This window comes from Cyprinus carpio, chromosome B6 (genome assembly GCF_018340385.1).
Source record: "Cyprinus carpio isolate SPL01 chromosome B6, ASM1834038v1, whole genome shotgun sequence".
In the NCBI taxonomy this organism is placed as follows: Eukaryota; Metazoa; Chordata; class Actinopteri; order Cypriniformes; family Cyprinidae; genus Cyprinus; species Cyprinus carpio.
Genome location: NC_056602.1, coordinates 22,960,173 through 22,974,183, shown reverse-complemented (window position 1 = coordinate 22,974,183; position 14,011 = coordinate 22,960,173). Strand labels below are relative to the sequence as shown.

The 14,011-nt window shown below is 35.6% G+C and overlaps 1 protein-coding gene across 1 annotated transcript; it reads right to left on the bottom strand.

Moving 5' to 3' along the window:
• Window positions 1-344: 344 nt before the first annotated feature.
• Window positions 345-13,185, bottom strand: LOC109101349. Its single transcript, XM_042726346.1, has 12 exons — window positions 13,154-13,185; window positions 12,978-13,067; window positions 11,483-11,673; window positions 11,175-11,263; window positions 10,749-10,983; window positions 10,379-10,615; window positions 10,165-10,242; window positions 9,795-10,011; window positions 8,712-8,920; window positions 7,961-8,033; window positions 3,094-3,211; window positions 345-771 (listed from the first exon to the last, which is right to left on the bottom strand). The coding sequence occupies exons 2-12, from the start codon at window positions 12,991-12,993 to the stop codon at window positions 576-578; spliced, it is 1,659 nt and encodes a 552-aa protein (XP_042582280.1). The 5' UTR covers window positions 12,994-13,067; window positions 13,154-13,185; the 3' UTR covers window positions 345-575.
• Between the last annotated feature and the right edge of the window lie 826 nt (window positions 13,186-14,011).

Below are 14,011 nucleotides of genomic sequence, written 5' to 3'. Positions count from 1 at the left end.
TACATATACTTGAGAAGCAAAAGGACATCAGATATTGAATCTTATCTGAAAAATATATCAAAATTAAGTGAGTTTATGGATAAAACAAAAAAATACCAATGGGGTAAGAAAAATAAACTTAATTCAAAGGAAGATATTTTTTTTCTTGTCTTTTATGAAAATGTTTTTCAGAAAACAAAACCTTACCATTGTGTATGTCATGCTGCTTCTCAAGTAAATTAAGTATCTTGATTTAAGAAAGTTTAGATATTTGTACTAGGAAAACGAGGCAAAACAATGCAGTGGTTGAGGTTATTTTTACCTCAAAATAAATATGTGAAAATTTGGAGAACAAAAAAACGCTGTGGAAGTTAGTGTTTTTATTGTATAAGTGTTTAAATGTAAAAACCTCGTACAAAATGCACTAGTTAAATAACACACAAGTAGAGTTGCTTACAATTGAGACACTACACACTAAAAAAGTTTGTGGACCCGTTGATTACTTAAAATGTACAGTACATACCTTCACCGATGTACTGCATCATTAAAATCAACTGGGTGAGAGTGTATTACCAAATCCAAGAGGCAAACTTTCTCTACCACAGACTCTGACCACCCTCTATGACTAAGTTATGCCCCGTCATGTAGTCAGAGGCGTCAGATGCCAAGTATACCACTGCAGCTTGGAGGTCTGTCACTTGAGCCAGTCGTCCGGCTGGGATATCTGACAGCCATCGCTGAACTAGAGGCTCCAGACTCTCTGAATGGATGAGAGGGGTGTCAACAATACCACTGTAGAGAAAGAGAGGGAGACCGACAGAGACAGATCAGATGTGAGAGGCAGAGAGACAGTGGTGTTTCAGTTATAGCAGTCACAGTGACATAAAATGAAGTTGGCTATCCTTTAAGGACCTCAGTACTGAGCAGAACAGCTCTGATGGTGTTTACACTGGTTCAGTGTCCTTTAATGGATGGATAGTGTGATTGACACACTCCAAACTGACCTTCAGATGTCTTAAAGTCAACATGAAATCAAATCTGACCCTATTTACTTTCTTAAAACCTGGTTCCTGGTATTATTGTGCAGTTTTGTTTTCATGATCTTTCATAAAATCAAATCTATTTGCACCACCTCTAAAAAATTTTTTTTTTAATCTATTTGCACCACCTCTAAAAATTATATATATATATAAAATACGGTATCTATTTATATATTTATATCTATTCTATAGTTATATTCACTTCTATTTGCACCACCTCTAAAAAATTTTTTTTTTAATTATGGTCTATATAATAAAAACGGTTCTTTTGTAATTTTTATTAGTATCAGATTTGTATATTAGTATTTAAGCTTTATTACTGTTTTTTAGACTGTTGAATTAAGTGATGCTAAGAGATTTTAGGTTTTTCATCTTTGGAATATATCTTTTTTTTTAATTGTAATAATATTTCACTATATTACAGTATTTTGGTAAAATGCAGCATGTTCCAATATATTTATTTTTTTTAAAAATTATAGACAGGCATGAATTGACTCAACATTAATTTTGTTTTTAAAAAATATAGTACGAATTAAAAAAGTGTGAGGGGGGGTAACTTTTTGAGGGTGAGCTTCCTTCGCCATGCACTTCATGGTCCCCATCATGGTAGAGACTCAGAAAAATGTCCCAATAATAAGGCCACAATCATATTCAGGTCTGGCTCCATTTGGTAAAGACTGCACACAATACAATCGATTTCTAAAGGATAAAATCAATTCTTTTTCAAATGAATTGGGCTGCTGTTGCGATTGCCCTTTCATGATGACTGTAATATATAATAAGTATATTTCTTGTGTTAAAGGCAGCACTAAAAGAGCTGCATGTGGTAAACTGTATCACCAATGGTCCACATCAACTGTGATTTTGAAATTATGTTCAGTGGCGCTTTAGTGCCTAACTAAAGGAAATGCACTCCAAATTGGAGCAAATGTACTTCACACCGGGCGGCCACATGGGAAATACAGCCTGCCTGTTCACACACTCACTGACAGCCCAAATCCCCAACAGCCTTCCGCGCCATTTACGAATAGATTCCATTCGACTTGACACCAAATCCGACACCGCAGCTAAATTAGAGCCGCTGAAGTAGCATGTGAAACCTTTGGTTAACATATTTAAATCTCAATTATATTTCTCTTCAGCGCTTTATCTGGGAACCCGTCCTGGCAATCAAAGGCTTACTGTTTTCCCTCAGCCAATTTTGCAGATAATGCGGCTTATCACTGTCGCGGCTAAAGTTGCCAATGAAATCAGGCGGCAGTCAACCTCACACACGCTAATTGTGGTCCCCCCTGCCCGAATGCATATTTACCAACCGTCACTTCACAGAAATCAGGGGCCCATTGAGAGACCTTGTGTTTGAGGGAGGGGTGGGGGTTCGACGTAGAGAAAAGAATTGCTTCCTCGCAAATTAAAATTAGAAAACAAGCTGCCGCTATATAGAAATGAATAAAGAGCACATGTGCGCGTGTTGCAGATTTGCTGTGGGAAGCATGGGGGCTTGGGGATGCTCGGCTTCAAGCGACACGCGCACGCTTCCTCTTGCTCTTTTCTTCCTTTCCTCAGAAGAACTGCGCTGACAAATAGATACAAACAAGGCTGCCATTGTTTTGCTGACACTTCTGCTGAAGAGGCTAATTTGAATCCCTAATTGAATATAACAATTAAAGAAATTGTTTGTTCTACTCATCCCTCTAGACATCATCCAATTAAGTGGGATTGCATTGTTTCACACTGTAATTTAGTAACTGAGTCTCAATTGTGTGGCCCATTGTGGAAAATAATGCATTTTGACCCTGTCAAAACAAATTAAGTTTCCACTTAAATATCAAAACAGTCCTCTCTGCTTAATTGGTGCAATGCACATATGAAGAGAGAAAGGCCTTCTTTTTTTTTTTTTGGCATTGATTCATGTGTTACATTCGAAAACATAATACTGGGAAGAACCAGAGCATGTGACTCTGCTTAAGATTGCACCAAGTGAGAAAAAAATCATGTTAGTAGCAATGAAAATGTATTCCAATTAAATTTTGACTTATCCCACACAGCACAGTCTGTGGTCTGTCACACTTACGGGGAGATGCAATTGACTCGAACGCCTCGGTCGATCCACTCTGTGCCCAAGGTTTGTGTGAGCTTTACCACTCCAGCTTTGGATGTGTTATAGGACAGTTGCTTCTGCGGATGTGGCACTATTGAGAAGGAAACAGGACATTTAAAACTTATTAAGAACATTTTATCATTAATTTCATGTCATTTTAAGAGTGAAATCCCATTAAATTATTTGATAAAATAGTCAAATTTCCTATACTGGACAATTGTGATGGTCCTAACCCTAAGTCCAGAGGTATTTTTCCCATTGATTTTCTCCACAGGGATTAAAAAAAACAAACAAAAAAAAACACATTTTTAATAAAGAGTTCTGGTTTGTGTTGTCATCAGAAATCCATTGGAGAAAATGAATTGGATTTTTACACCAAAACCTTGCTGTTACACCCTACTGAAGCAGAAGGATGTGGTGGGATATATCGAACAGACTATCCTTTATTGAATACACTCTTAAAAATAAAGGTTCTTTATTAGTATCTACGGTTCCATGAAGAACCTTTAACATCCATGAAAGGTTCTTTATAGTGGAAAAGCGTTCTTTAAATTATCAAAATGTTCTTTATACAAATAAAATTAAAAAAAAATTTAATCTTAAGAACTATTCACTGAAAGGTTCTCTGGGGAGCCCAAAATGGTCAACTATGTCATCACTGCAAAAGCCACCTTTTGGAGGTTTTATTTTTAATAGTGTAGAAGAAGAGTGAGAATGAGCCTGAAGTCTTTAGTTTATGTCATAGGAGAAAATCCTGATTTACTTTATTCTATCAAATCACCTCCAGGTTGCTTTACAGGTATATGACATTTTTATTCTAGATTCATTTTATTGGACAAAACATTTGTATACACCTCTGTGTGCAAGATGCGCCATCAATATTTTTTTGCATTTTCCCTGAAGAAAATGCTATGCATCTGCAATGAGTACAACATGTTAGAACCAGCTTTAAAGTAATTGCTGTAAGTGTTACATCAATAAATTAATATGAATTAAACCAACTTTTAAACACATATCAAAATCCATTTTATACTCTATAATGACCTAATTAAACCAACTTTTCAACTTTTAAACACACATTAAAATCCATTTTATACTCTATAATGACCTAAACATGTGATTAATACAAGGCCCGATTACTTCATTCCCCTCATAACTCAGCAAGAGGGTCTTGAACTCCAATGTGACATGAAAACACTTTCATTAGCTTTTGGGACCCCGCAGATGAAGCGATGTAAAATTAATTACTTGGGATGTTCGATGTGCATCATCTTCAGGAACAAAGGCAAAACGCCATTTGTTTGCCTTGACCATCACAGATGCTCGACGCTGCATGCAATGCAGGGAAAAAGGGGCTGGCTTGATTAATCATCATGAGGGAGGCTCCAAGTTACATGCAACTTTAGTAGTTAACCTCATCACCCGGTGATCTCACTGCCAAATTGCCGTGGTTGGGAGCGAGATGATAAATACGGCCCAGCTGTGTGAAGGCAGCGGCCGGTCCTGTGGAGAAGGGTTCGCGCTCTCCGGCCCCTCGTTTGTTTTAAAGGAGAAATGCCTACTGGACAACTGTCAGGTTGTGCTGGGCCTGGTTTTCGAGGGAAGCTGCTGTTATTCAAAAAAGAGGCCGTTCCTTGCCTGCAAATAAGCTCTATGCCTCGAGGTCCTTCTTATCGGAACACAAAAAGGCCAACATGTATTAATCCTAGCAGAAAATGTGGCAAGAGAACAGTCCTTTTTACTCTATGCCTCAAAGCAGCATTGATGTTTTAAAGAGTATTGTAGTTGTAAAGAGCAGTCGGCTGGAGAGGATAAAAAGGAAAGTGAAACATATCTTAAATCACATTTAAAATCCATCCAGATTTTCATTTCACATTTTAAGAGCAAGGAAACAAGGCTCCTCTCTGATCTGTAAATTTCAGAGATGTTGCAGGTCAAAGTGATGTCATCAGAGCCTGATTTTTTCATCCAAGGCCCATGAGGGTTAAATGGACAGTTTACCCGCCAAAAAAGGCTATTCTGTCATCATTTAGTCACCATCATGTTGGGCCAAACCCATATGACTTTATTTATACCGTATGTGGTATACAAAAAGAGATGTTTTGTGGAATGCTGTCATTTTCAATAAATATGCAGCATTAATATTCTTCTTATCTTTTCTATTTGTGCTCCACAGAGAAAAGAAGCTCAAATTAGTTTGAAATCACACGTAGGGGAGGGCGATATAATGGTGGACATAGTTAACTGGGAGAAATTTGTCAACCATTAGAGATTATAGACTATCGTCTCTATTGTGGTTACATGATCTCATGACACTGCTGTGCTATGTGGTCATGAAAACATATTGTTTACATGTGTTTTTAAGCATTGTGGTTTAAAAACAAGTGATTTTAAGATGTTGAAATGAAATCAGTAGCATCAGTCTTAGAGCGCTGTCAAAGAGGTGTTCAGAGCGTGGGAAATATTTTTCCTGCTTTATAGGCCTTAAACGGTTAAATACACACACTTGTACTTTGCAAATATCTTTGTAAACATAGTAATTTAGTTCTTAAATGAAAGCAAACAGCTGAGAAAGAAAACACGTGTAACAGTAGATTGGATCCAGGTAGCTCTTAAAGTGACAGCAGTCTCATATTCCTGCTGTCTGTCATTCATGTTAATCAAACAACAAAAGAGAGAAAATCCCTCACATTTTGTGACTTTTATAAGAAGAAATATATATTTAATTTACACAGTGAAGTATATACAGTTTTTTACACATTTGATTACTTTATACGATGTATGTAGCATGTCTTATTTATTTGTTCTACTGTAGTTTTTTGTCCTATTGCTTGTAATTAGTTTCTTATTCTTATTTTTTTTATTTATTTTTTGTTTTTTTTATTGTGTTTTTTTTCAGCTTTTTTGTTTTTGTTGTTTGTTGTTTTTGTTTTTTTCAATTTAGGCTAGTATTAGTTTTTTGTGATATTGACACTGGCGACAAGAATTCTGAAAATTATATGGAATCAAAAGTTTTGATATCACAAAGACCTTATTTAAAGCAAAAATAACTATATTGTGATATATATCGTTACCGTGAAATAAAATTACTCATATAGTGATAGAAAATGTTGGTGATATAGCCTACCCATAGACACATGAATGCGTAACTGATGACAGAATTTGTATTTTTGGGTCAACTAGCCCTTTCACAGCCAGTCTGTTCAGGTATCACTTCATGTGTAAATGCATAATGCCATCTATCTTCCATTTTAGGTTATATCCACGGGCTGTAAAGCAGGAAACTACAAACCCACACAAATAATTAGAATTTTACCAAAATGCATTTAAAAAATGCCCATCCACGTCGGAGGAAATGCAGAAGAGGAAAAGAGAGGGGAAAACACAACGCTATTCACCAGATGGACAGAGGCAGTGTCACTGTGCATTTTAATTGGACTTTAAAGATGTATTCCCCAACTTAGCTACAACAGCCCCCATCTGATTACACATTATGACAATATTATAACAGATGTCCAGACCAATAAAAAAATTCCTGAAGGACTTTATATAATGTGAGTAATTGATCACTTTTTTCCCCTTGCCCTCTACTCCCCCTTCGTTTTCTCTTTGTCTCTCTCTCTCTCCACTTACTGTAGCAGCATGCTTCTGTGTTACAGATTGCACCTACAATTGGGACTAGTGTCCATATGGTACACAAGTTCATTGGCTACTTGACTACACTGTTGATGGAGTGCTGCTGTTGCACAGCAAGGGACCTGTTGTAGGAATTGTGCTACACTACATAGCAAGTAATGTTCCTTTATAGCGTGCTGCATAAAAACACTGTTTTTTTAACCATAGTTCAAGACGGAGCACCCAGGACCGGTTGCATACCAGGAAGTCCCTTTACACAAGACTGAACCACAAGTTGCAATTTACAACATTACAGTTTTCATGTTTATAATGATGCAAAAACAGGCTTGTGAGGGGCAATACGGTTAAATGGCTCTAGTTAAACAAACAATAAAAGGTTCATTGAATTTTAGATGGTTGCGCACACACACATAGACACTATATTAGATCTGTTAAGATGTGTTTAGCATTTTACAATTTAGAAGCTTTCAGTATTTCTAGTGAGTTAAAAGCTATGTGGAGCAGCCTGCGTACAAAACTAAAGATAATTCTATGAAGAGTGTTTTTAATTTCTGTATTTATATTAATTTTGATGTAGTATAAAGTTAAAAATGTTAGGGTGCTACAACAGTGAAATCATAATGATAAAACAGCCTAATTAAAAGAATTTAATTACTTAGTAGTTTGACATAACTTTTATCATTATGTCTTGGGGAAAAAGATATATTATTGCTTTATTAAATATATATTTCAATGCAATTTTCTCTCCCTCTCTCTCTCTCTCTCTCTATATATATATATTTATATATACATTTTAATATTGTTATTTATTTATATTTTTAATGATAATGTGCAGAAATTCAAATGTACATTTTTACAATGATTAAGAAAAATGTTATTACAATTTACTTGATGCTACCACATTTTTTAAACTGAAACTTTACTTTGATATTTTTCAAAACCATATGAACCCACATGACACTTCTAAGATTTTGGCACGTTTTAGCCTAGATTTTGTGTATTTATCATTGACACGTGTGTACGTATCTATACCCTATAAAAAAAATAAAAAAAAAACAGTCAAGTTTTCTTTCTTCTTCTCTATTTTACTTGTTTGATATTCTCTTTCCAAAACCCCACCCTCACGTTTGATGAGAGTATTAAATTCAGAGGGAAGAGACAGTGTAATATCTCAGCTTATGGCGGCATAAAAATCATCACTCACCTATTAAACTGGCCATGGAAGCTGTGTTGATTATCTTGCCGTATCCTTGCTTCAGCATGACATGACCGGCCGCCTGAGGCGGTAATTTGAGGGAGAGAAGAGACAAATGTGCTTTCAGAGGAACGTCACAGTATTGACACCTTCACTAATCAGACTTCCACGTCTACAGTCTACAGGGAGAGGAATAACAATCCCTGCATGAGCAGAGAGACAAAAAGTGTCAAAAACTCCCGGCGTTCATTTTAATGCGTGTGAGGCATCTCCATCACCTCTCGGTTTTGTGTAAAACAGCTTACTCTGATTTATTTGGTGCCTGGCAGGATTTAATGTCTTCTAATGCTGTAGGTATGAAATCACTTTCCTTCACACCTCTCTTTTCCCCTATCAGAGCTTTTATTCCGTCTCCTGGGAAATGTCAGAAACTAATAGAAAAGTTGTTGCGAATATACAAAAGCAATTAGAATCTGCAAAAGTTTGGGCAAATACAAGTAATAGCAACCCACATGAAAAGAATGTTAAAGGTGCTCTTTTACATACAACAAAAATGCATGGTGATTAATGGCTGTTAGGTTCAGTTGCAATTTTGCTTGGTTCATTGTATGTTAGGTGGGGATTTGAACCTGGGTTCAGGCTCTTATCTGGCGACAACATGATGCTGACTGACTGTGGGACTTTTTTCAGGAATGCCTAGACTAAATGGTTTATCTCAGCTGGAATTAATGACAAACTAAATATATAAATAAAGTGGTACCTGGCAACACATGAAAGTCCCTCTGAGGTTAACGTTAAAGGTTTGGTCCCATTCTTCTAGACTAGTGTCCTCACTAGCAGAGTTCTTGTTGATGCCAGCATTGTTACAAGCGATGTGAATTGTGCCCCATTTTGAAACAATTTCATCAATCATCTTCTGAACGTCCTCTGGTTTGCTAATGTCCGCGGACACAGCCATGCTGCAAATGCCTGGAACGACATGGATACATAAGAAAAAACAGACAGACAAATACCACTTTATTATATTAAGATGTAAATGTGGGGTTTGTCCCAGCTTTAAACACTTCCTCAATCATATAAATCAAAGGAGAAACAAGATTATTTTTTCTGACCCCATTAGCAGATATTCGTTCTTGGTTTAAGCAAAAACACAATGTTGATCTTTTTTCCAGAAACTAGACTTTATATTTTAAGCCATTTTCCTTCTCAAGTAACTTTATCTTGAAGCATTTTGATATTTGTACAAGAAAATAAAAAAATACTAAGTAAGTAATATATATATTTTTTGCAGTGCATTATTTTGAAACAAAAGATGTGGAAAAAACAGCTTTGAAACAGGGTCATTCAGTTTGGATCTATGATACTAGTGCACCATCTGCTGGTTAAATCAAGTAGTGTAAACATTATAAATATAATTGTAAATATAAATATAATAGCCAATAAAACTTTGTGAAACTATTGCACTATTTATCAAATCCAGTATGCCTGTAGGACCCTTAAAATCTGTTATTTTAGCATTATATTCATATATACTAATATAGTATTTATTAATATTTTGATTAAATATATTTTATTTTAATATTTTTTTAATTTAATTTTATTTTCATATAATATTAAATTATATTTATTTATATTTTTATTTTTTATTTTAGTTTTAGTCATTTTAGCATTTTAACATAGTTGACATTTCTAATTTTTGAGTTGTTTAACTTTAAGTTTTTAATCTAATATTTATTTTCTTACTTTATTTAAAATCCCGAAAACCATTTTTAATAGTTTTAGTTGGAGTTTTAATTTTAGTGACAACACTGCCTGAAGTACAAGAACATGAATTACCACTTACCTTTTAAAGCCAGTTCATGGGCCACAATCTCTGCCTTTCCTTTGTCCATGTCTATGATGGCCACTTTGGCTCCAGCCTCACCAAGAGCATGTGCGAAGGCCCTGCCGATGCCCTGACCAGCCCCGGTCACGTAGGCCACTTTTCCATCCAAACGTAACCTGTCCAGCACTTGCTTCCCTTGAACTCCTCGGAAAACCTCATCATAGGTCACTGTGCTCTGTGAAGCATAGATCATCATCAGTGATCTGATCAACAGCTGTACTGAAGCTTTATATAAGACATGTTAATTAGCATAAATGTGCATTTGAACACACACTTAAGCAATAATTCTTGATCAATATTTGATACAAATATATGAAGTATACTATACCTTCAGCTGTGTGTTTGCCTGAGGTGTGTAGGGCACTCTTCGTATTATAGTGAGGCCATCTCTCAGAGGAATAATGACCTATAAACAGGGATCACACAACTCAAATTCAGTCCTAGAATTTTAGTCTGGGTTGCCTAACTGTTGATTGCAGAACATTATAAATAGTTTTATAAAATGAATAAAAGCTCAGGTTTGAGAGGAAAAACATGCACACCTGCTCTACTCGAGGATCATTTGTGACAAACTGATTAAAATCTTGCAAGGCTTTTCCGAAATCATCTGCTGAGTCCTTGAGGTAAACTCTCCCTTTAAACAGGGTGTTGTCTACACATATAACACCATCTATCCGCAGCAGGTTATGGTCCAGGAGGAACTTGTAATAGTTGATGTAGTTATGTTTGTCTGCGTCAATGAAAACCATGTCGAACTGCTCTCCCATGGAAGCTAATTCCTGCAACATAGTACACTTTTAAAGCTTTTTTTTTCTTTACATAATAATCACATAATCAAAATTCCTTTCTAGACAGGACACATTTAACAGCTCAAATGTCTGTAGAGATGTAGGTGGGACTTTTTTCCCCCACCTTCAGGGTATCCATAGCAGGTCCTGTCCTTACAGTTATCTTTTTACCATGGGGAGACTTGACAAATATAGGTTGTGCGAAGTCTTTCAGATAAGGCTCGAGCTCACAGGCAATAAGTTGGCCATTCTCTGGTAAGGCCTCCGCCATTGACAAGGCCCCATATCCTGTAAACATTCCTATTTCTAAGACCCTCTTCGCTTTGCTCATATGGACCAGCATCTTTAACACCTGACCTAAAGAATGAAAATAATCAGTCTTAGTCTTAAAGAACAGTTTGCACATATTAAAGTGTTAATTTTTTCAGTTATTTTTTTTTAGAATAGTTAGTATATATATGTTTTTTTTTTGTTGTAAATTGTCTTTATATTTTTTTTTAAGATTAAAGATTTGTATTTTAAAGATGTATAGTCTTAGTCAAGTAACATTTCTACCTGTCCAGTGATGCATGTAACAGGAAGCCTGAATAAGGTTTTTCCATCCTCATGTACCTTATTCCAGTCATGAGAAATTGATTTTTCAGAAAACAAATAAACAGATTTATGATGTGTATACTACATACATATAAAAGTTTACAATAACATAGAATTGCATGTGACTAGCAGCCAAAATAATCTTACACTGCACAAACACTTCCAGGATAAACACAGTGTAACCACAAACACTCCCTAAACAAAGGTATATCATTCACAAACCTAATCATCTGTAACCCACATGGAGTTTCAGGTGAATAGTTACCTGTACAACTCAGCCAATGGTTCACTCTCCTGGCTGCTCATTTGTTCAAGGTAACCATCCAATCCACAAGCGATGTCCAGGGCCTTCTGAAGATTATCACGCAGCTCAGTGGGAACATTTGCATTATTCTCTGCGATCTCTTTAGCCTTCAGCAGGTACTGAACGACAAACTCCACAGGAGTGTCTGAAACTAATATTCAAAAGAAGAGTTAGTAAATTAGTAGTATGTGAAGGCAGGCCTTCATAGAGGTACACATATGCAATACAGCTACAAAACTTATTACTGATGTACTAATTGGTTTATTTTTAATCCTAACATATTGTGCGTCATCATGTTACTTGCAACCATTACAAGACACAAAACAAAAAAACAACAACAATGGGTGCAGTTTGTTGCTTATCGAAGCAACATAGTGGTTCCCAGCCTTTTTTGGCAGGTGACCATAAAAACATTTAATTTAATGTGGCATTTCTTTTCCCACCCCACGAGCCCCTTGCACTTCGGTTATGAACCGCTAGGGGTCCACGAAACACGAGGTGAGGAAACATCCACTAACTTGCTGCGTTGTTTATAAACTATAATAGAATAATTTTGCAAACAACTGGTTTCTTCTCTTTTTTCATTAACAATAATCACTATTAATCTAACTGAACATTAGTATATTTGTTGCTGTTTTTTAAAGCAATAGCCCAAAGCTTTTATAAAATTTAGATGTGCTTCAGTAGGCTATTACAGAAACTCAATATAATAATTTAAAAAATAAAGTTAGGTGTCGCTGTAACAGTGTAATTATTAATTTAAGTACTTAGTAATATTAATTAATTACATGTACTTGCGGGATAGGGGGTTAGGATAAGAGTTTGGCTTAGGGTTACTTGCATGCAATTATGAATAATGAATTGTTATTATAATAGTAAGTAGGCTACATGTTACGTGTAACAAGGACACCTTAAAATAAAGTGTTACCTAAAAGTATATTTCCTAAATGAATTCTGATACATGAAATAGCCTACATGGGATGTTTCTGCAATAGGTCTACAGCTCAGACTCCTCTGAGCAAGATCATAAAATTTAGCCGGCAAAACCTGTCCAAAAATGAATAGATTTGACAAACAAGTAGGCCTAACATTAAAATGAATATTTCTGTATTTTTTCAGAACTACAGAAGATCCCCACAAAATCGCTCCAACACCTTGCCTTCAATTCAACGACTTGCTGCACGACCAGTCAGTGTTGATGTTGCGCTGTCAACTTGATACTGTAACCGAGTTACTAACCCTGACTGGAATTGCTCTCGTGGCGTTTAAAGTTATTTTTGGCAGTGTGTACATTCTAAGTAAGAGCTGTAAGACTTTGTAGCCTATCGAACATGCTTTAGATCTGGTACAAAAAAACAGAACTGACGTTATTTCAGAAAATGTGCAGTTTAACTTGTCATTTAGCGAGCTGTAAAAAGTTTGAGAATACAAACTGACGCACGTAAACATTCCTACCTTTTGCTGCCTGCATTGCGAGTCTTCGTAGCCGCAATTGGGAGGGTTGTGTTGGCCGTGTTCCCCGTTGCACAAGCCCAGTTAGTCCACCTTACAAGCATAAAGTTTAAACGTTATGCAAATGATCACGTGACAAACTTACACAAGGTAACGAATTCGAATCGCAGTCAGTGCACCTCTCCGTTTCAGTGTGTGCAGCTTTCTCACGTGTGCGTGCGCAGACTACGTAACGTTACAGTAACTGCGCCCCCACCCCCCGGGAAGAGAAAAAAAAAGAACATGCGAGTGATTCTAAAGTTCCAAAGTATGTTGGATAGATATGCAAAGATAAAGTGTAAACAATTTTTTGCAATATGCTTATCCCCCCCCCCAGGTAACCAAAAAAATGTGGTTGATAATTAAAAAAAAAAAAAAGGAATCATCAAAGTGACTTTAAACTGGACTTTCCATGGGGTATGCAAAGTTCAAAAGTCAAAATATTTTTTAATGTAACTGACTAAAACTCCACAAGATCTCATTCCATCACACATCTACTCCTCAAAATCATAACATTTCCTGACAGCATTATTACAAATTATATCCACTTAAAATAAAAATAAAAAATGCTAGGCTTCTTGAGTAGCCCTAATTCTAAAAATCATACTTCGTAATTTTACATTTTCGAATATGTAGCAAAGGTCTAAACTAATTTTGCTTGTGTACACGTGATTTCTTATCAAACAATCAAACCTGTTAAACCAGCTTCTCTTTATACACCAATGACTTCAGTGGTCTTTTCCTTATCTTATTTTGTTATTGTTTTTATTTGTATTAGATTAATTTATGTGTATCTATTAATAATCACTTATTTGTGTGTTTAAGAGAACTTCAATAACTGAGATATATATATATATATATTGTATCTAATATATATATATATATATATATATATATACTGAGATATATATATATATATAAAAAGGATGGGTAAACCTTATGATCGTTATCAATGAAAATACACAATAGCTTAAACACTGTACACTCTAAATATTATC

Coding starts and splice junctions, on each gene's coding strand:
- LOC109101349 (XM_042726346.1), bottom strand. Junction 11,264..11,482: donor CATTGGCTGAGTTGTACAGG/TAACTATTCACC, acceptor TTGTTTTCTGAA/AAATCAATTTCTCATGACTG. Junction 10,243..10,378: donor ATGATCCTCGAGTAGAGCAG/GTGTGCATGTTT, acceptor CCCTGTTTATAG/GTCATTATTCCTCTGAGAGA.